General features: G+C 42.5%; 1 protein-coding gene across 1 annotated transcript in view; it reads right to left on the bottom strand.

The window, feature by feature from the left end:
* GALNT18 (polypeptide N-acetylgalactosaminyltransferase 18) overlaps positions 1 to 20,816 on the bottom strand; it is a gene marked incomplete at its 5' end in the record, with an annotated part of 361,412 nt that extends 340,596 nt beyond the window's left edge. Inside the window, one exon of the mRNA XM_083355851.1 lies at positions 20,582 to 20,816. Within this exon, the coding sequence (XP_083211977.1) occupies positions 20,582 to 20,816 (235 nt within the window). The remainder of the gene's footprint in view (positions 1 to 20,581) is intronic.
* Between the last annotated feature and the right edge of the window lie 2,240 nt (positions 20,817 to 23,056).

The raw sequence follows: 23,056 nt of genomic DNA, 5'->3' as shown, positions 1-23,056 counted from the left end.
TTCTTAATCTTAAAACCTGTTTTATTCATTAATTCTATTTGATCTTCTATTGTCACATTTTTGTTAGCATCTTTATCTCTACTGAAACCTGTTAATAAATCAAATTCTGTTAATTTGCCATTTGTATTATAATTACCTTTAAAGGATCTTCTAGAACCAATACATATTATCTGCAAAAGCATTTAACTTATCATAAGTTTCTTTTTAATCTTTACTTTCACAATCCTCTCATCTTATCTTATATCTCCATTCAGTATTTCAAGAACCAAAATAAGAAATGGATATCCCTGTTTTGTTCCTTTCTGTATCCCGTAGGGTTTTGTTAAATCTCCATTAACAGTTATTTGTGCTTTCTGTGAAGTGTAGATTACTTTTACTATTTTATAATAACCTTTCCAAAATGTGTATCTTCCAAGAAAGTGAGTTCATTGCCAATGACCTTCTCTGCATCTAAGGAGATCAAAGCAGCTTGGCTTTTATTCCATTGCTCCAAATATTCCAAAATGTCCAATACATTTTTACATTTTAACATTGACCTTTAACTGTTTTTAAGGTAAAATACACATTGATCCTCATGAATAAATTCTTGCAAAATTATTTTCAGTTAGATTCATTGTGAAGAACTAGTTATCATTCAGTAATTATATCAATCTATATAGCTTCTTGTTAAAATCAAATCTTGGACCTCTTTTGGTATTAATGCTTTATTGGCCTCTTTCCAACTCCATGCCATCTTTCCTCCCTGTAGAATAGATTTCATTGTGTTTTGTAAAGATTGTAAAAGTTCTTCCTCAAACATTTATAATAACAACCTGGTAATCCATCTGGTCCAGGCAGCTTTCCCAGGTTAATCTTTTTATGGCATCAGAAACATCCATTATTGTTATAGATCAAGTCATAATTTCTCTCGGTTCATCTGTAATACTCAGTAAATTTTGTTTTTTTTAATATATTCATCTATTTTGTCTAAATAGATGTTATATTCTTTATATAAATCAGAATAATATTGATGAAATGCTTTTTGTATGGCCGCATTGTCCATTAGTACAGTATCTCCCTCTTGTAATTTCAATATCATTTTGTTTTCTTATTCTTTTTGCAATTTATATGCTGGGAATTCCCTGGTTTATTTCCCAACTTATTTTTTTTCTTTATATAATTCATTTTTATTTCCATTTCTCTTATTGTCAACATAAATATTTGTTGTAATAACAGCTTAATTTGTTTAGAAATATTTATTTAATTTAATTTAATTTAATTCTTTTCTATTTCATAAAATTTTCCCTTGACTCTTCTACGTTCACTATTATGCTGTATAAAATAACCTTTAATAAAAGCTTTACTTACATCCCAAACCATTCTTAAATTCAGCGCCTTTATCAAAGTTATTTTCAAGAAAAAATTAATTTCTGTTTAGAACCCTTCATTGTTGCTTCTTTCTACAGCAATATTTTATTTAGTCTTTATCTAAAAGAATTAGATTTCTTTTGGTAAACCAAATGCTCAGGATTTGAAAAGTCTTCAGTAATATTTCCACTTCAGAAACCAAGGCAGCCACATTCTTTAACATCTAAATCATGTCTGTTCTTGAAAAGGATCTATACTATGTCTTTCAGAAAAAAGATGTATATTCTTTTTAACTCCCAACTTTATATCTCTATATATCAACCAGTCCTAAATTGTCCACCAAATAAAAAAAACTATTGGTAATTTGCCCTGAGTGATTTTAATAGTTTTCTCAGAAATTCTCTCCAGTTGTAGAAAGAGCTCTCCATTCCACTCCCTCATTAAACACCAATTTTCATAAGAAAAACCAGAAAGATATGCGCAATTCTTACCTATGACAATATTATTTTTGTTCCTTAAATGAAAATGTATTTCCTATTAACAAAATCAGAATATATGCTGACACTTGGAATTGTAGCTTCTATGCCAGGGGTCTTCTGAAAATCATTTGCAAAGTGGACAGCCTACTCATTCACTCTAGGAAGATAATGGTATCTTAACCTGGCTTTGACTAAATCAAACAGTCACAGAGATGATATGCAGTGCTCTCCAATGACTGAAATTTCTCTGCTCCAGGAGGCACAGCAAGAACTAAATGGAAGTTGCAAGTTATTTAACAGTCAGAAGAGCAAGAACTACAAAACATATCAAACATACAAAGCTGCTTGTTGGCATTCTCCAATCTCTGACATACTTACATATATTTATAGTTCTCTTAAACTGGTCATACACATCTTTCAAGCTGATTTTAAGCCATCTTCCAGAAAGTCTTCATTATTTAATAACACTGGCAAATGGATCATAAAAGTATTATTCGTAATACAATTTTGTGAAATTAGGGCAGCTTACCTTCCATTGTTATGTTTAGAAAAGGTTGTAAGATTTAATTTTTTAAGAGATGAAATTAAGAGGATTTAAGCATCCTAATTTTATGCAGAACTCCAGCATTCCAACTCCAGTTTTCTCAGAAGTGAGTTCCTTTAAAACAGGGGTGTCAAACTGCCAGCCCGCAGGCCAGACGCGTCATCCGGAAGCTGCGCCCATTGCCAGCAATGGCAAATCCATCCCGATACGTTGTGCGACATCACGTGACGTCGCAAGTTTGACATGTCTGCTTTAAAATAATTTATCTTTACCAAAGGTAAAGCTGACAAAAGCTGACTTTCCTTTTTTAAAAAAACCAGCTCCTATATTTAAATTCATGGGATACAACTATAATATGAAACAAACCATCTTTAGTTTTATATCCATCCTTTATTATTTTTATAACTAACTCAAGTCAGTGAACATATCTAATAGATCTTCCTCCTCCTAATTTCCCTACAACAAAACTCCCTGTGAGATAGGGAGGGCTAAGAGAGGTGAAAAATTAGTCTTAAAAGGTTGAGCACCACTAGCACCATTTCCTGTGCTGTCTACTCATACACTCTATTATTATTGCCCTTAACCAAACTGGATTTTTGGCTTTTAAAACATCCTAAATATCTATTTCACAGATACCAATAGCCCACCACACTAACTATTCCAATACTCTGCACCAAAAAAAGTGTAATACCAGTCCACAGTTGCCCCTTATTTTTGACCCCAAGGTAAGGGGAAAACTTTAAATGTCCACATGACCTTTCCTATAGAGTAAGAGAAGACCAGCCCCTGAGCAGAGATGGCTTTATAACAACTAAATCATTAATACAACTGGATTGAGTTGCATTATCTGCAATCCACAGACAATAAACTAAAGTGTGGTTTGGTTCCATTTAGTGTGATGTGCAAGCCCAACCAACCACGGTTTATTTAAACCACAGCATAACAAAATGTTTGGCAATGGCACTCCCCCAAATTTATTAAAGTGGGGATGCTAGGAGCTGAACCTGGGTGGTTCTGCATGCCCAGTGCTTTTACCAATGAACTACAGCCCCATCCTTCACCATTAAAGGAACACCTACTTATCGCCTTCTATTCTCTCACAGAACCATTAGCACCTAAGATTTATCTTTCAGTAGCATACAATTATCTTGATCTTGAAGGAAACGGCCACTAAACTAATCTTAACTGATGACCCACTGATGACCAACAGCCTTGGAGGAGCAGTGGGCTAATGCCTCCTTAAGTAACACCAGCTGCCTGCAATTAGTGCAGGTTCGCATCCCACCAGGCTCAAGGTTGACTCAGCCTTCCATCCTTCCGAGGTAGGTAAAATGAGGACCCAGATTGTTGGGGGCAATAAGCTGACTTTGTAATAATGCCGCTTGGGGGGGGAAAGCCCTAATAAGCAGGCATATACATAGAATGAAGGCTACTGCTAAGCTTGTAAGCCGCCCTGAGTCTTCGGAGAAGGGCGGGGTATAAATGGAATTAAAATAAATAAAAATAAAAATAATGGTTGTTCAGGAAGAAATGGTTATACAGCCCAGACACTTGCATTACAGTTCCCATCAATGCCATCAAGTGTGATAGTTGCCCAAACTGGATAGTAATAGTGGGTATTGTATTTCCATTAGCACAAAGGGCAAAGAGGTTCAGATGCCTGTGCTAATATTTGTAGCACCCTAGGAAATAATTCTTAATTCAGTGTTATTGGTTGCACTGCTTTTTGTGTGTAAATATCTACAGGGTTTTTGTTCCCTTAATGATCTTTGAAAAAAACCAGAAAGAAGGATGTTTAGAGAATAATTTTTATTCTATTTAATATTAAGAGGAAGAATTGTCAGAACTCTGCCATCTGCTTTTAAGCAGATGGATTTCTACTTGACTACCTCAGATGAAGCAAAAAAGCTTTAATCAATACAATGAAGAAAAATGGCAAGGAATTACATTTTTCTTTAAAAAAAAAACCATATCAGAGACTTTCTAAGTATTGTCCAGCAAACAAAAATATATTGATATTAGTGTGCAAAGAATTGGAATTGCTATAATTACATTTGCTTTTCTTTAAATACATGCTGTTAGCACTGTCTCACAATAGGACTATTTTTGTTCTTCAAATTGTTTAGCAATCTCATCCCCAAACATTTACCCATTTACTTAATTATGGGAAAAAGAACCGTCTAGCGTAAATACAATAAACTAGCAAGAGTACTCTAGTTTGTTTGACTTTGACTTAGCATGTTTGGTGAATCCAGCAACTTTAATTTCCAAACCATGTTTATAACTTAAAATGTTCTGTAAATCCTTGTATGTGTCCATTATTCAATATGCAACAATTAAACAAAATATGGCTGTGGCATGTGAACCAAGGCACTGTATTAAAGAGAAGATCCCATGCCCTGCCCAAATTAATTTAATTTAATTTAATTTAATAATATTTGTATACCGCCCTTCTCCCTGAGGACTCAGGGCGGTTCACAGGGCAGAATAAAATACTAAATACAAACGTTAAAAAGAGATTAAATAATTGCCCATGTTAAAACAGTTGAAATAGAATTCTAAAACACCAAGTTAAAAATTAAGACACCAAAAATAAAAAACCCCACCAATCCCCATCAGGCTAGGCCGGCTTGTACAAACAGAAACGTCTTGAGATCGCGACGAAAGGAGCGAAGATCGGGCGCCATCCGGAGCTCTACCGGTAGCTGATTCCACAGCTCCGGAGCGCCCACAGAGAAGGATCTCCCCCTGGGGGCCACCAATCGACATTCTCTGATCGGTGGCACCCTGAGGAGGCCCTCTCTGTGGGAACGCACAGGGCGCAGGGAGCTTGATGCCGGCAGCAGATGTTCCCTAATTGAGACATTTTCAAATGACAGTATATTTTGACTAACACCACCCAAATTTTGGCCTAAAACTTAACCAGAGCTATTTTGCTTTTACTATCCCTGAGAAAAAATGGGGAGAAAAAAGCTAATTCTTGTTTTAGAAAGCTGTCCAAAACATGATACAGATAGTTCTCTACTTACGACCACAACTGAGCCCAGATTGAGCTCAGTCGTTAAGTGAACTTTGTCCCTTTTTACGACCTTTCTTGCCATAGCAGTTAAGTGAATCGCTGCAGTTGTTAAATTAGTAACATGGTTGCAAAGCGAATCTGGCTTCCCATTGATTTTGCTTGTCAGGAGGACGTAAAAGATGATTACATGACCCTGGGACATTGCAACCGTCATAAATATGAGCCAGTTGCCAGGAGTCCAAATTTTGATCACATGACCATAGGAATGCTGCAGTAGTAATAAGTGTGAACAAGTCTCATTTTTTCCGTGTCGTTGTAACTTCAGTCACTAAACAAATGGTTGTTAGCCAAGGACTTACCTGTACTCAATAAGATTTATTTTTACTTTTCCATAGCTTTCACTGCTGTCTTAGACTGTTCTTGGTCTGTTGTGTTGGCATATCATTTTATTATTATTAGGTGCAAATTATAGGTAAGGAGTTACAGGTGAGCAGGGGCATGGGAAGATGTCTGAGTGGCGTGCTGCCTCTTTAATGCAGGAGAATGAACAGCCCACTTAACATGCTCACCCTATGAACCATATTAGTTATGCCACCCTATGCCGCTATTAGGAGGTACAGGTAATCCTCGACTTACAACAGTTCGCTGAGTGACCATTCAAAGTTACAGTGGCACTAAAAATGTGACTTATGACCATTTTTCAAAATTATGACCTTTGTAGCATCCCTATGTTCAAAATTTGGATGCTTGGGAACTGGCTTATATTTATGACTGTTGCAGTGTCCCAGGGTCATGTGTTCACCTTTAGTGACCTTCTGACAAGCAAAGTCCATGGGAAAATCAGATTCACTTAACAACCGGGTTACTAGCTTATTAGCTGCAGTGCTTCACTTAACAACTCTGGCAAGAAAGGTTGTAAAATGGGGCCAAACTCACTTAACAAATGTCTCACTTAACAACAGAAATTATGGGTTCATTTGTGGTCGTAAGTCCAGGACTAATGAAGTTTACATTTCCAAAAATGTTTTCATATCTGCTTTCTGCGTAACAAACACTGGTTAGAGACATAGAAGCTGGCCAGAATAACTGTAAGAAGTACTAAAATATGAATTTACTTCTGTATTCTGTATTCCTTGAATATGCTGAATGTACTAGCAAGAGTCAAACAGCGAGATGGGTGGCAGAAAAATTTAAGTAATTAAATGTTTGTTAATTTACTGTACACAGGCAGAGGATATTTCCAGGCTAAAGATAGACGGGAACACATCCTTTTTATATTGGGACTGCCAGATCTTCTTACATGTCAATGGCAAGTTATGACTTGATAAGACAAGTTGAAAAGGTTTGAAAACTATGTTGTCTCTGTACCAGATGGTTTATTTAGTTAGATTAATCCTTCATAAATCCTTCCTACACTGCTATTAAAAGCACGATATGCAAGCAAAAAGATAAAGAGCACTAAGTAATGAAAACCTGAACAAACTCTCTTCCTGTTATTGTGTTAATCTATTCATAGTTAGATTCACAGTTAAATAATAAACTAGCCAGTTGCATTTTATATTTGAAAATTATGTGTAAAATTCAAAGTTCAAACTCAGAAAATTAGCTAACTATAATAAATCACAGTTTGTTAAACTGCAGATTACTGTGCCATGTAAACATAGCTAGAAATCGCTATTATATTTTGGGGTTTTTTTTACAACAGGGTTTATTGTTAAATACTAGTACAGGAAAATATTTGTATATATATTCATCCAATATTTAAAACCTGGTCAATTAAAAGTATTTTCAGATCTGTATTTCTCCGCACAAGTCAATGGTCGTAAAGGAATTTACAGCTACCAGAAAACAAACTACTAAACAAGAAAATTAAAAACTAAATTTGTCATGATTCAGATTAAACTGGAAACACACCAGTGCAATGCATATATAGCATGAAGAAAACCAAAGATAAAATGGAGTTTGTTTAATCTTTTTTTCCCTTTTATTTGGAAATTTTATTATTTCTCCTTTAAAAAAAAAACCCCTTCCCCCTCCCTCCTCCCCCCTACCTCCCCTCCTCCCCCCTCCCTCCTCCCCCCCTACCTCCCCCCTCCCCCCCCTACTTCCCAGAGCTGAATACAAGGTATATATATATATAAAAAAAAGCAAACCTAAGCAACCATATACTAACAACTATAAATTCTAAAATCCATCACTCTCTAGCTTATATAGGATAAAACAAACCTTAACAATATTAAATATATGTATAAAAAAAACTAGAATAAGAAAAGGACACTCTCTAGCTTATATAGAATGGAACAAACCTTAATAGTATTAAATATATATTAAAGACAAAAAAAAAAGGAAAAAGAAGAAAAAAAACCCTTCTCAACCCTATACTTATCCTAAATAAACTCCATCCATTTTATCCATTCCATGATATAACATTCTTACAAATAATTTTCCAAATTAACCAAGGATCCCAAATCAAAAAACTTTAAAGTCAACTCTTCTGTAATCGGCCGTTCCTCTTCCAGTACCACAATCCAAAAAAGCTCACCCTTTCCACAGAACCACCAAATATAAAAATATATTGCGTCTACACCCAAATCTTTTTCCCCCTCCCCTACTTGACTACTTGACTATATCGTAAAAGGAGTTTGTTTAATCTTAATTGCAGGAGGAATCCATTTGTAACAGTAGTGTTCATTCATGATTAATTGGCATTTGTTAACAAACTTGTTAGGATTTTCATAGTTGCCACTTAATTTCTTTAGGCTGTCATGTCCTAACAAGACCAGTTATTTGGAACGAACAGATTCAGATAAAGACAAAAGGGACTGGCTAAGGAGAACAGCATAGAAAAAATATACCCTTTTCTCTCAATTTTCTGATAAACTTAACACAAAATTACTGAAAATCTGATGGAACATTGAGGTAGGAATTTCTTCTTTTAATAAAATCATTCAACCAATGTACATTTTTGAAACAAACACTCTGAAAGTTGCAAACGAGCTAAAGATATGTATAATAGTTATATTATTAACATACGAGAAGAAAGCTAGTTCAGTGTAGAAGTTAAGGTACCAGGTTGAAAATTGGTTAGGAGTTCTAATCCTGTCTTAAGCACTAAGCCAGCTTGGTGCCTTTGGGCCTGTCACTTTCTCTCAGCCCTGGGAAAGAGGTAATGACAAACCACTTTTGAAAAACCTTATGTTGAATCAACATAAGAGGTTTTTATGTCATTAATGCACAGATAGTTTGAATTTCACAACCCAGTTACTGCAGCTGCAACAAAAAATACCAATTTATTTTAAAAATAATTTATTTTACAGGCAGGCACTCCTCTGTCATAGAGAAATCCACCAGGTTCTAAAATATCTTTATCTAGATCAGGGGTCGGCAACCTAAAAAAGGAAAAGAGCCACTGGGAACCGGTTCCATCACAAATTAAAAAAAGTGGGAGCCGCGTGCGTGTGTCCATGCACGCGCATGCGCAAAAAGGTTTTTTGCGCATGCACGGACGCACGCGGCTGCCATTTTTTAAAAAATGAGATGGAACCGGTTCCCGGTTGCCCGACAGCGACGGCCCGTCTGCAAAGCTGCCGCTTTCGGCAGCTTCGCAGACGGGCTGTGGCAGCTTCCTCAAAGAGCGGCGCCCCTGCCCATTCGAAAAGGTGCGCGCGCACCTCTCCGAACGACCGGAGGTGTGCGCGTACCTCCGCGCGAATGGGCAGCGGTGCCGCTCTTTGAGGAAGCTGCCGCGGCCCGTCTGCGAAGCTGCCGCTTTCGGCAGCTTCGCAGACGGGCCGTGGCAGCTTCCTCAAAGAGCGGCGCCCCTGCCCATTCCGAGAGGTGCGCGCGCACCTCTCCGAACGACCGGAGTTGCGCACGCACCTCCCCAAACCTCGGAGAGGTGCGCGCGCACCTCTCGGAATGGGCAGGGGCGCCGCTCTTTGAGGAAGCTGCCGCGGCCCGTCTGCAAAGCTGCCGCTTTCGGCAGCTTTGCAGACGGGCCGCGGCAGCTTCCTGAAAGAGCGGCACCGCTGCCCATTCGCGCGGAGGTACGCGCGCACCTCTGGTCATTCGGAGAGGTGCGCGCGCTCCTCTTGGAATGGGCAGGGGCGCCGCTCTTTGAGGAAGCTGCCACGGCCCGTCTGCGAAGCTGCCGAAAGCAGCAGCTTTGCAGACGGGCTGCGGCAGCTTCCTCAAAGAGCGGCACCGCTGCCCATTCGCGCGGAGGTACGCGTGCACCTCTCCAAAGGTTTGGGGAGGTGTGCGCACCTCCGCCCATTCGGGGAGGTGCGCGCGCACCTCTCCAAACCCGGCAGTGCCACTCTCCATTTGGAGAGGTACGCGCGCACCACTGCCCGTTGGAAGAGGTGCGCGCGCACCGGGCGGCTGGGAGCCGCAAGAGACGGCTCAAAGAGCCGCATGTGGCTCCGGAGCCGCGGGTTTACGTTTACGTTTACGTTTACGTTTTATTTAATTTATATACCGCCCTTCTCCCTGGGGACTCAGGGCGGTTCACAGGGCATATAAATAAAAATACAATACTATACAAAAGTTAAAACAAAGATTAAATCAATGCCCAATTAAAAAACAATAATACAATCTAAAATGGCAATTTAAAACCCAGCTCCCCCATCAGGCCAGACCAGCCAATTCAAACAAATGGGTCTTCAGACCACGACGGAAAGTTCGGAGGTCCGATGCCGTCCAGAGCTCCACCGGCAGTTGGTTCCACAAAGCCGGGGCACCCACAGAGAAGGCTCTCCCCCTGGGGGCCGCCAGTCGGCATTCCCTGACCGGAGGCACCCTGAGGAGGCCCTCTCTGTGGGAACGCACAGGGCGGAGGGGAGTTGAAGCCGGCAGCAGGTGGTCCCCGAGGTACCCCGGACCCATGCCATGTAGGGACTTAAAGATCATAACCAAGACCTTGAACCTCACCCGGAAGACAACTGGTAACCAATGCAGCTCGCGGAGCAAAGGTATAACATGGGAGTACCGGGAAACTCCCAAGACAACTCTCGCGGCCGCATTCTGTACCAGTTGGAGCCTCCGAGTGGTCTTCAAGGGAAGCCCCATGTAGAGAGCATTACAGTAGTCAAGGCGAGAGGTCATGAGCGCATGAGTGACCGTGCACAGGGCATCCCGGTCCAGATAGGGCCGCAACTGGCGCACCAGGCGAACCTGGGCAAAAGCCCCCCTAGTCACGGCCACTACATGATCTTCTAGGGTAAGCCGTGAATCTAGGAGGACTCCCAAGTTGCGAGCCCTATCCACGGGGGGTAAGAGCTCACCCCCCATAGAAAGAGATGGAACATTTTGAATGTCCCGGGATGCCGGAATGCACAGCCACTCAGTCTTGTCAGGGTTGAGCTGAAGTCTGTTCCTCCCCATCCAGACCCGAACCGCCTCCAGGCAACGGGACATCACAGCGAGGGCATCACTGGGGTGGTTTGGGGTCGAAAAGAAAAGTTGGGTATCATCGGCATATTGATGATACCCAACTCCAAAACCACGAATGATCTCACCCAGCGGTTTCATGTAGATGTTGAACAGGAGAGGCGAGAGAACCGACCCCTGAGGAACTCCACAAACGAGAGACCTAGGGGCCGATCTCTGCCCCCCTGCCAACACCGACTGCGAACGTCCCAGGAGATAGGAGGAGAACCACCGAAGAACCGTGCCTCCCACTCCCAATCCCCTGAGACGCCGCAGCAAGATACCATGGTCGATGGTATCGAAAGCCGCCGAGAGGTCTAATAGGACTAGGACAGAGGAATATCCCCTGTCCCGAGCCCTCCAGAGATCATTCACCAGAGCGACCAATGCCGTCTCCGTGCTGTACCCGGGCCTGAAACCAGATTGGTAGGGGTCCAGATAATCCGCTTCATCCAGGACCAGAGGGAGCTGATGCGCCACCACACTCTCACCAACCTTCGCAAGAAAGCGAAGGTTGGAGACTGGACGAAAGTTGTTCAATACAGCTGGGTCCAAGGCAGGCTTCTTGAGGAGAGGTCTCACCACCGCCTCCTTCAAGACGGTGGGGAAATAACCCTCACTCAAAGAAGCAGATATAACCGCCTGGAGCCAGCCTCGTGTCCTCTCCCTAGCTGCATAAACCAGCCAGGAAGGGCACGGATCCAACAAACATGTGGAGGAGCTCAGCCTCCCCATAATCCTGTCCACTTCATCAGGGGTCACAGAATCAAACTCTTCCCAGATAACATTGACAAGACCGTCCGTGTCCTGATCGCCTGACTCTGCCCAGCTGGAGTCCAAACCGGTCCGAATCCGAGCGATTTTATCCGACAGATGTTGACTAAATTCCTCAGCACGACCCTGCAAGGGATCCTCCCTCACCTCCTGATTAAGGAGCGAGCGAGTCACCCTAAACAGGGCGGCCGGGCGATTATCTGCGGACGCAATGAGGGTAGAGAAGTAATTACACCTCGCCACCCTCATCGCTGCGAGATAAGACCTAATATAGGTTCTTAACCGCAACCGGTCGGGTTCGGATCGGCTCGACCTCCAACAGCTCTCTAGGCCCCGTTTCCGACGCTTCATCTCCCGGAGCTCCGCGGAGAACCATGGAGCTCGCTGGGATCTGCGCCGGGTCAGGGGCCGCAAGGGTACAACCCGGTCAAGTGCCTCAGTGGCTGCCCTTTCCCAGGTTTCCACTAAGGCATCCGCCGAGCTGTGAGCAATGGAGGCAGGTGGGGACCCCAGCGCCGCTTGGAATCTATCAGGATCCATTAAGCGTCTGGGGCGGTACCATCTAATTGGTTCCGTATCCCCACGGTGGGTTGCCGACCTGTGATCTAGATCGTGCCTCACCTTATTAAAGGAAGTCTTAATCTGCCTGTTTGCCTAAAAAATGCTGAAGAGAAGAACGTTGAGACACAGGGGTGTCAAACTCAATTTCATTGAGGGCTGCATCAGCATTGCGGTTGCCCTCAGGGGGCCGGGTGGGTATGGCCAGGATGGGCGTGGCCTACTAGGTGGGTGTGGCTAAAGTGCGTATGGCCTACTGGGTGGGTGTGGCCAGCTCTACATCGTTCACATCAAGGGTGCCTATGGGGGCCTGGGCAGGAGTGGGACAGATCTGAGGGTCTCTGGGCCAGGGCCAAGGCAGTGGGGGCCATTCCCTCAATGCTTCCAGGATGGCTTCGCGGGCCAAATGAAACCGCTTCGCGGGCCAGATCTGGCCCCCGGGCCTTGTGTTTGACATGTCTGCTGTACATCTTTAGAATGTTGGGGGGGGGAAAATCCCTCATGAGTAAAAGTTCTAACACAGTTGTAAACTTCACTTGACATTCTAGTTTTGCTGCTAGAAGTAAAAACAGACTAATACTGCACAGAGAACAAATAAAACTGAAGAAACCCAATGGGGACTGTTTTTCAGTTCATATATTAGACAGCCTTTTATCCAAGTCATTCCAAGTTAATACACAAAACAATTGCAATGTTTTATCACTCATAAAAGGATGCTTCAACACCAGATCAACCTCATGTTTATTTTATTCCTATAATGCTGTTAATGTACACTTCCAGAAAATACAAGGGGACAGGTATTCCTTAGGCTCTTACAAACCCAACATTTGACACAAGAAATATAACAGGGGAAGCAAATGTAAATAGAGGCAATGAAATAATACACCATCGAGACAGTTAAATGTCCTTAGTCTTAGTTACAGAGTCAGTTATGGAGAACATGACAAACAGGGGATTCTGCTAAAGGCTTCATGGAAAAAAGATTCTGAAAGAGAAATGGCATCTCACAGAAGGCTTTAAGACCAGTAATATTTCAGATAGGAAAGAACACAGCTGGAATATATTGAACAATGTAGATTCCCTCAAGACATGGTGACCTTTGCCAACCTCCAAATTTCCTAAACTCCACCAGCCCAGCCCGAAGGTTGATAAGCAGCATCAGTAGTCTTTAAAATACTATTGGCCTTGCTCTATTCACTCAGGCCATTATAGGAAAATGGAAAATGAGAAATTACAAAAGCGGAGTAGAAAAATTAACATTCTAAGTAGTATTAGGAAAACATTGGAAGTCTCTATGATACTAATCCAGCCAACTCGTATGGAGGGATAATTAATTTCATAGATTTTGCAACCCTTTGATATTGTACCACTGGAACTAGAATTCTCCTTTTTCTCACAAATACATTTTAATTTGTATCTAAGATCTGTTCTACAAAACAAATTTACATCTATACTTGACATTTGCACATGCTATTTATTAACATGTTCAAGTAGTCTTAACTTCTTTTCAAGCTTACAGCTTGGGTAGCCTGATTGTTATTTTTCCCTTCTCCTTACTTGTACATAATTGCACACTGTGACATATTACTTGAACTGTAATACTTTTAAAATAGATAAAAGTAGGGAAATCAAAGCAAAATAAGCAAACAATAACTAAATACTTACGGTTACCAATAAAATACATTTCATTATATGAACAACACCATGCATCAAGCCTATTTCTTTGTCCATGTAATATATATCAGAATAAAATAATGTCTTTTTGGCAATTGATATAATTAAATTCTGCTTTGAATCAAAATGCAGTATATGAGCTCAGAGTTGAACTGTGCGGTCCTTGGTGTGCTGTGAGCTTGTTTTCTTGCAGATGTTTTAGTATCAAACTAGGTAACATCATCAGTGTCCATCGTATAAAGATATGGCATCTCCTTTCAGTTATTTTAAAAATCAAACTCTGATTTTCTTTTATTTTAAAGTATAACTGTTCAAAACTCCAACAGATAATTCATGTCGATTTTATTCATTAATGTGGGTTTAAACTGCTGACACTTGTGAATAATTTCACTTTGGTTGATGATTGCTGATAATCTCCTCCTCCTCCTCCATTACCCATGATTTCCCTCCCATACTGCATACAGGAACTATTTGTAAATTAAAATCAAAAATATTTTCACTTTTACATGAGAATATAAAAAAGACACAGATTAGTCTCACAAATCACTGACTCCATCTGCCCCTCTGCTACCAATATTACCTCCATATCAAGTCCAGCTGGAGCAGCATGCTCTGGGTCCTGTCAGCCAAGGAGTGCCATCTGACAGGAATCAGGAAAGTCTTTGATGTCATGGCTCCCTCATTCTGGAACATAATCCCCCTGGGGAATCAAAGTGGCCCCACCCAGCTGGCTTTTCACAAAGCCCTAAAAACATGATTTTGCCAACAGGCATGAGCAGTGTGGAAAGGCCTGTGAAGTGGCTGTATTGTCTGTTATAAATAGGTGTGCTCACCTTGACTGAACTTTGCAGTATGGTTTCGTGGTTCACATTGCTTTTATCTTTTTAAGTTGTACTGGTAGTTGTTTTATATTGTTTTTAATTGTTTATGAGCTACCTAGAGTCACATATTGAGTTGGGCCATTATGTAAATTTAATTAATAAATAAATTAAACCCATACATTACGAATTCAGAATTCTTCTTAGCAGGGTTGACGCAACTCACCTCACTGATATTCCTACTGGATAATCTAATTCTATGGTACCCATGTTTTCCCTGAAAGTTTAATATTCCATTTTTTATCAGTTTTCTATTTTTCTGTTTTTTCTTTTCTTTTTAAGTATCAACAAATAATACTTTACCTAAAGCCACTCTGGCAACTGAATGGCCTACAAACTAATTACATGATTAAACAAGCATGCTAAGCCAAAATGCAACTCAATTCATCGTGGCTTTATATGATAATGTCAATCCATCCATAGTATCTACTCAATGTAGAATTTCTGAATCTCAAGTCATAAGGCCAAGAGATAGCGAGCAAACGCGAGCGTGTGGGGTGGTGTCACAATTATTTTTGGCTCACTTTTTCCCTTCAGCTTTTGCCTTTTACACTATTTTTTTCTGTTTTTTTTCCCCACTATGTTCCAGCAGTGATAGTGGCAGCAGAGTCGGAAAGAAGAGGTAAGTCAGGGTTTGGGATTTTATTCTGTTGTGTACATAGGCCAGATGGCTCCATCCAAGCAAAGCAGAGAGCAACTTCTGACCAGATTCCAGGCAAAGGAATATGCAGTGTGGTTCAAAAATTCAAAATGTTAACTGCAATGATCAACTACCTATATCAACCTTCCTTTGCATTGCACAGAAGGACCAAGGCTGGATCATCCTCAAAGGCAAGTCTTCTTCAATGACTTCGAAATATGGGAAAACAAATGGAAAAGAGCTTATTTTTTAAGAACAGTTCTAAATTCTTTTACAATACACTGATTCAGTAAGCACAACTTTGATGGATAATTTGGAAGCTGCTCTACTGACCTTTGGTTAAAACCTGATATCTCTGCCTTAAAAGAAGTACAGAGGTATATTTTTAATGCATTGCAGTGAAATCTTTGGCAAGGATAATATATCCTAATGATTCATTCATTCATTCATTCATTCATTCATTCATTTTCATAGCTAGTTTGGTAGAGTGGTTAAGATCAGGCTAGAAACTAGGAGACTTGAGTTCTAGTTCTGCTTTAGGCATGAAAGTTAGCTGGGCAACTTTGAGCCAGTCATTCTCTCTCAGTCCAAAATCACCCAGCCAGCTTTCATGCCTAAGGAAGGATTAGGGTTGTTGCTGTTGTGGGGAAAATAGGAGATTATAAATAGCATTGACTTATTTATAAAAAATAAAGGTGGGATATAAATAAAATTCCTGCTATTTTCATAGACTTTTATTCCACAATGAAGCAGATGCAGGTGTTTTGACAATTTCTTATTCTAACCTATGAATGAATGAACCTTTATTGTCAAAGTACAACCATGTATACATTGAGATTGGCTGAGCCTCCCTTCATGCCCCCCCACAACTCACAGTGACAACAAACCCTCCATCTTATTACACCATGTGAGCTAATTGCACAACGCACCAGCCTCGCAAGTCAATCATGCATAAAGTTTATAAAATTATTTCCCGTTCAAAAGCCTAACAGCCCATGGATAAAAGCTGTTCTTCAGCCTGTTGGTACGGCTGGCTATACTCCTGTATCTCCTACCTGATGGTAGGAGAGTAAAGAGATACCGTCCAGGGTGTGAGTCATCCCTGAGAATTTTCCTCACTCTTCCAAGGCAGCGAGCACTGACAATGTCATCCAGTGGTGTCAGGGGACAGCCCACAATGTCTATGGATAATTTAAAACAAAATATTGAAAAGTCTTTGATTCATCTTTAAATATCAAACTTTCTCCAAATCTCAAATCTCCACTCCAATTTAAATGAAGTCCAATTTAATTTGCATAGGCCTACAGTACTAAAAACCTTGTCAGTAACCTTGTAAGTTAGGCACACACATACCAAAGAAAAAAAGAAACCAAAGCAGATCACCTATTAATTCCCTAGATCAGGGGTTTCAAATATGCAATGTCACATGATGTGTCACAACATATAGCGATTTTTTTCCATTGACGGCAATGGGGTGGGTGTGGCTTCAGCATGATGCATCCAGCCCACAGGCTGGCAGTTTGACATCCCTGCCCTAGATGAATTCCCCCTAAATCACTGCTCTTCAGGTGAATTCCCAACCACCATATTGGAAAGGTACTATTTTACTGGCTACTCTAGAGAACTATAGCTGGGCTGCTATCTCTCAGCTTTAACTCTAATAACACCATGGAAATCAAAGCCCAGATCTTATAAACTCACTCTACAAACAGCAAGACTAAAGCTAGTCTCTAGATGGATTTGCACAGCTCCTTAAACTGAAACCAACTAATGATTTTGATTTAGTCATTGTTGCTTTCAATTTCAATGGTGTGGCACAAACCAAGCCCACTGTACTTCATTTAGTAAACCAGTTTTTTAGCAAGTGGTCGTCTACAGTTATAATTACTGTATTTAACAAGTTCACAGTAAAAACTTGCAGTATTTGAAGATCATCCACTTAGTCACACTATAATGTTATCTCTCTTGATTTAATTAAAAAAAATTATATTCATCTAATCATTTACTGCTAAAATTAATTTTAGCAATTCCCTCTTAAGGAGATGCATTTTAAAAGAAATTTAGGCAAAAAGAATTTAAGCAGTCATCGGATGTCGTATCTGAATTCCAACTCAAACTTGTCAAGTCATTAGTTAATCTGCATTCAGAATTTTAAGCCAAGTGCAACATGGCTATTGATTTGAGATCTGCAGTTATTCATTGCATATTTATTTAGGGTGAATCTCAATAACAATACATTTTATCTTCCTACATTTTCAATAGCACATATGTCATAAGGTGCCCTTATGCATTTATATGCATTTATGTTTAATATAAATAAAATAAATAAAAGCAGGGCACTTCTAAGATTATGTCAGCTTTGTTGCCCAAGATTCTTTAACATCTAAGACAGACTTGTCAAACTGCCAGCCCACAGGCCGGATGCATCATGCCAAAACTGTGCCCACCCCTTTGCTGGCAATGGGAAAAAAGTCATGATACATTATGACACATCACGTGACGTTGCGAGTTTGACACCCCTGATATAAGAGTTTGAGCTTGAACATCTTACATGCAAAGCATGTATCATGGATTCTGCCCAATCTTTGCACAAACAAGATATCAAAAATCGTGACTTCAACTTGTGCTGCTGAATAAAGGTCAATGGTGAAAGAAAACTAATTATTCCAATTCACATACAGATAGAAAAGAGCAGTCTGAACTAGGAGGAATTAAATCTGTCATCAGTTTGATGTCATTGCATTATCATAAGGGACCCAATCCTCCTTGAATTCCATTGACCCTTATCTAGCATCAATTTAGCTTTGATCGTTACTTGACTAGATTCTTCTTCAACTTCCATGAACTTGGCTTCTTCTGGAAATACCTGGGAAAACGCCATATTTCTATAACGCCATATGTCTCCATCAAATTAATTTCAGGATTCCAAAAAAAAAAAAGTTCAGAAGTGATATTATTCCACGTCCTGAAAAAGAAATAGCTTTGCACAGGTGTAGCCAGTAAATAGGTAGAAGGAGAAGAAATCTACATTGTATTTACATTCATATTTAACACCAGGGAACCAGAAGGACTTTGGAAAACCTCCTTTATACATAGAAATCTGCTAATGAATATGTGCTGTGTGTGCCTGTAATATATTTCCACTGAAGCTCATGCTTCTAACTGGAGCATTCTGTCAGACTGGCAAAACTGATTTAGGAAAAAAGGAATCTGTTTACCAGCTGTAGCAAACTAGCTAAATTCTGGCTGGCTGTATAGAGGAGTTGAATACTGCAGGATCTCAGTGCAAGTGGTTGGTAAGCAAAGTTATCAAACATTCCTTATTTTTCATCAACCTTTCTTTCCTTAGATATCACAGTTCCAAAAATAAGAATAGACCTGTCCATTGTGATCGCCCTATGGGACAAACTCTGCACAAATCTCATAAGAGAACATGGTCTCTTTATCTGATTAAAACAGTGCAAAATATTGAGAAACAAAAGCACTGTGGAATCTGAAAATGTGCCAAGGGCCTCGAGGAAATTCATAAAGAAAAAAATGGGAAAGAGGGAAGACAGAAATAATTTTACCCCCACTTGGCCCTGGGCCCATTAAAACATTTGGAAGGCATGCAGTCCTCTCCCATCTCCCTCAGAGGTAAACAAAGACAATCTGTAACTAATAACCTATTAAAAAGCAAAAGGGAAGAAGAGACAGGTCCAGCACCACATCTGGCAAGGAAATGATGTTTCCTATTCTTCCTCAGCATCCCTTCCTAAAGGAGAAGTTAGTCAAACAGCGACCAAATTAAAATGTCGTTACCAGTCCTAGACTTGAGAATAATCTCAGATTGTCTTCCCAAACCATCCTTCCAATCCGAGCAAGCGACGAAACAAAACGCCCGAAATAAATGGCAGTCGATATACAAAGGCAAATGTAAGCCAACTAGGCCAGCTTTTTAAGGAGCAAAGATTAAAGGGGGGGGGCGTGAACACGACAGATTAAAAACAGCCATAGCACAACCCGAAGTAGTGGGGGGAACGAAAATAAGATCAGATGCTAATCAGACGCCACCGAGACACCATCTCCCGAGGTCTCTTTGACCGAGCAACTTCAACAGGCTCGAAAACCGGCTTCTTCCACCAGAGAGCCCAACCCACCCGCTCAGGAGATGCTGTTCCTCGGGCACCGAGAATCAGGTTAGACCAGCGTTTCCCAACCTTAGGAACTTGAAGATGCGTGGACTTCAACTCCCAGAATTCCCCAGCCAGCTATGCTGGCTGGGGAATTCTGGGAGTTGAAGTCCACGCATCTTCAAGTTCCTAAGGTTGGGAAACGCTGGGTTAGACCACCACCACCACCACCACCACCACCACCCCCGCCGCCGCCGGGATCGGATTTCTGGTCGAGCAAGAGGCTCCCCCCCATCCTCTTCCTTCCCTCGGGCGAAACTGCCTGCCGCTGCTGTCAAGCGCCAAATTACCCAGAGCCACCGGCAAAGCTTCTGGCTGGGAGGCGCCACCAGCCGCTTCTTCGCGGTCGCCGGTTCTCCCGGAAAGGCGGGAAATGGAGAGGCGGGGGAAGGACCCCATCAAAACCGCCTCCTCCAGGAATTGCCTGCCACTCGTTCGGTCTCCCAAGGCTTCAAGGCAACTGGGATGCCCTTCGACAGAGGGGCGCCTTTGCGATCTTCAGAACTGGCGGCGGCAAAATGAGGAAGGAAGGAAGGAAGGAAGGAAGGAAGGAAGGAAGGAAGGAAGGAAGGAAGGAAGGAAAGAAGGAAGGAAGGAAGGGAGGGAGGGAGGGAGGGAGGGAGGGAGGGAGGGAGGGAGGAAGGGAGGGAGGGAGGGGTGGGCGCTGCCCCCACCACCTCAGCTATTTGCTCCAGCCAGGCAGGCAGCCGAGCCGGCGGCACCAAACAACTAGCTGAGAGGGGAGGCAGCCAGGAAGCAGGAGCCTTCGCCCGATCAAGGAGAGCCCGTCCTAACAAAGCTCCCGATTCTTCTCCTCAACGAATCTCTTTTCCTCTTAACTATCCACTCTCCTCCCTCCCCCTCCCCGCCCGCGCATCCTCCCCTCGGACCAGAGTCCAGCATCCCTTCCTATGGCAGCAGGGATATGACCTCAAAACACCCATGTTCCAGAGAAATGGAATCTGGGCAACGCTTGCTTAAAGATGGGGAGGGAGAGGGAAGCCTGGAGAATGGGGAAGGCGATCTGTCGAAGGAGAGAAACTGGACTGCGGAAGCGAGAGAGTACCTTGGATGTGCTGCTTGATGACACTTTCCAAGTGGTCCAGCCTTTCTATAATCCTCAGAGTGTCTCCTTTGTCTTCCTCTAACTTTTTCTCCGAGATCGGCTCCTGAACTTTCACAGAAACCGTGGCGATGTAGTTGGTTACCCAGCCCACGTAGAGCAAGCAGATGATGTTAGTCATCCCGCTGAGAATCACGCATGTGGACACTAAAGTTTTGGTTTTCCTGTTGCAAACCATTCTGAGATCCCTCCATATAGCTCCAACGAAACCTGATGCTCCGGTAGAAGAAGCGGAAGGGGAGAAGAGCAGCGGCGGCGGCGGCGGCAAAAAAAAAAAGTCAATAAATAGGTGCGTAAATTAACACCCCCTTCTCTCGCTTTCCGCAAAAGGGAAAACTGGTCCAGTCTCAAGTCAGCGAATTTCCATCGAAACCGCGACCTGTTTCACAGACGAGGAACATTTCTTTCCCCCACCCAAAAGCAAAGGTGAAGGCGAGAGCTGGATTCGGCTGCTAGAATCTCCCGGCTGTAAACCAATCAAAGAAAAAAGAAGGGGTGGTGGGAAAAAAAAACCCAAAGGAACAAGCAGAAACTTTCTCTCCCAAGCTTTGTGCGCTCCCAGGCTCGGCTGCTTCCCTTGGTCAGCCTCACTCCGGAGCGCGCACGGGAGAGATGCGGAGTCAGGTGCCCAAGTGTTGCAAAAACTTTCTTCTCTGCCGCGCCGCCTCGCTCAGCTCGCAGCAGCCACCGCTCCTAAGCCACGCCCCCCCTTAGAAGCCGCAAGCGGGCGAGTCGGGCGTGTACGGGGGCGGATTGACAAGCCTCCCGTCCAATAAAGAGAAGGAGCTGGCCCAGAGTTCCGCGGCATCGCCAAGCTGTTGGCCAACGGGGGACCTTGGAGGGGAGAGCTTCGTTGGAGGCCCACCTGCTCGCTGATCCGGCTTTCTCTAGTCGTCAGGCTCCCGTTTTGGCCAGCGTGTTTGGGTAGGTCTGCGGCTCCCGGGAAGCTCGACCCAGGGTGGGGGTGCGGGTGGGGGAATCTGCATGGAGATCAAAGGAGGCAGCGAAACTGGCGCGGTAAGTTCCACAGGTAAAGCTAATTTATCACGTCTGGCTTTCCTTCCATATTTTTCCTCTTTTTTTTAAATCCCTCGCTGTTAGTATAGTATCTGTTGCTATTTATTGTCAGCCGCTCGCAATACCGTGATTAAAACTCTGTAAGGTGTTTTAAAGCTTTTCCTTTTAGGGTCCAGTAGATTAGGAATGATCAAAGAGAGCTTTATTGATCCAAAGGGGGACAAAAACCGACGCCGCCTTCCTTGCTCCTGTGAAGGCTTGGCCGCTTTACTCCAAGCATTCAGTAGCTCCCATTGACTGGTCTTCAGGGTTAAGCCGTTCGAATAGCTCGCAATAGCTATGAAATCACCGGAGAAAAGATTTTAATGGGAGCTGTCTTCGTCTGCTGTTTTATTGTAAGAAAAAAAGCTGCTTTTTGTGTTTGTTGATTCCCCTGCCAAGACTAGCTCCACTATCAGTGCCTGAGTTCTGTAATGTTCCATTTTACATGTATGGATTTACGGTTGCTGAGCCTTCCTGAAATATATAACTGAATGCAACCTGAATTATGCCTCTCCCATAGTGTAATAGTGTACAATTAAGCCAGATCAAGGAATTGTAGTCAGGGTTCCCATCAGTTTGCTCTGGAATGACAACAATGATGGCTCCCGGCGTTTTGGCCGGGAGCCAGATATGGCAAGGAGCCAGGCATACCCTGGGGCAGTCTCATCTGTTGCAGATGCCTTTCATACTCAGCGGAGTATGAAAGTATGAGCCGTCCATGAGACCCAATGCATGTTACCTGCTGCTTGAAGTTCATGGATGATGTGTGGTTTGTGCTCATTTCTCTGCTGCCAGGCATAGATTCTCTGCTGTGTATTTCTCCAGTAGTTGAGGGTGAGACCCCTGAAGTCTGTCCTTTTTTTCCAGATTGCCACTTCTAACAATAATGACTGTTCCTAGAAGACAAATATTTCTCTGTGCCATATTCACAGGTGGCACTTTCCATGGGCTCCCGGATGTTTTAACTTTGTGCTCCTTTCCAACCTCTTCTTTCTCTTCCTTTCCTCTCTTTGGAGCAGCCCTGCTTTACTTCTCATCTACCTGACACAGTCTGGACGCTGAGGGAGGATTCTGCTGCCGTGCACAACGATGCTCCGCAGGACTGCTGTGCTGCTGTATGCTAGCAGGTCTTCCCGTTGCTACGGCCTGGCGTGCTTTTTTATTTCGTGTCATACCGGTTTCGTGGGCCATGAACACCACTGAGCTGCGAGGATTGGGAAGAGGAAGAAGAGCAGTTGGGAGGAGGTGGAAAACACTGGGCAAAGAATTTATCTCGTTCTAGTAAACTGAGATGGTCATTTGCCAAAGTCCCACCACCGGGGCTGAACTACCATATGGGCACCAGCAGTTACCACTTTC

The sequence above is a fragment of the Vipera ursinii genome (genome assembly GCF_947247035.1).
Source record: "Vipera ursinii genome assembly, chromosome: 1".
Classification (NCBI taxonomy): Eukaryota; Metazoa; Chordata; class Lepidosauria; order Squamata; family Viperidae; genus Vipera; species Vipera ursinii.
This window is presented reverse-complemented; position numbering and strand designations above follow the sequence as displayed.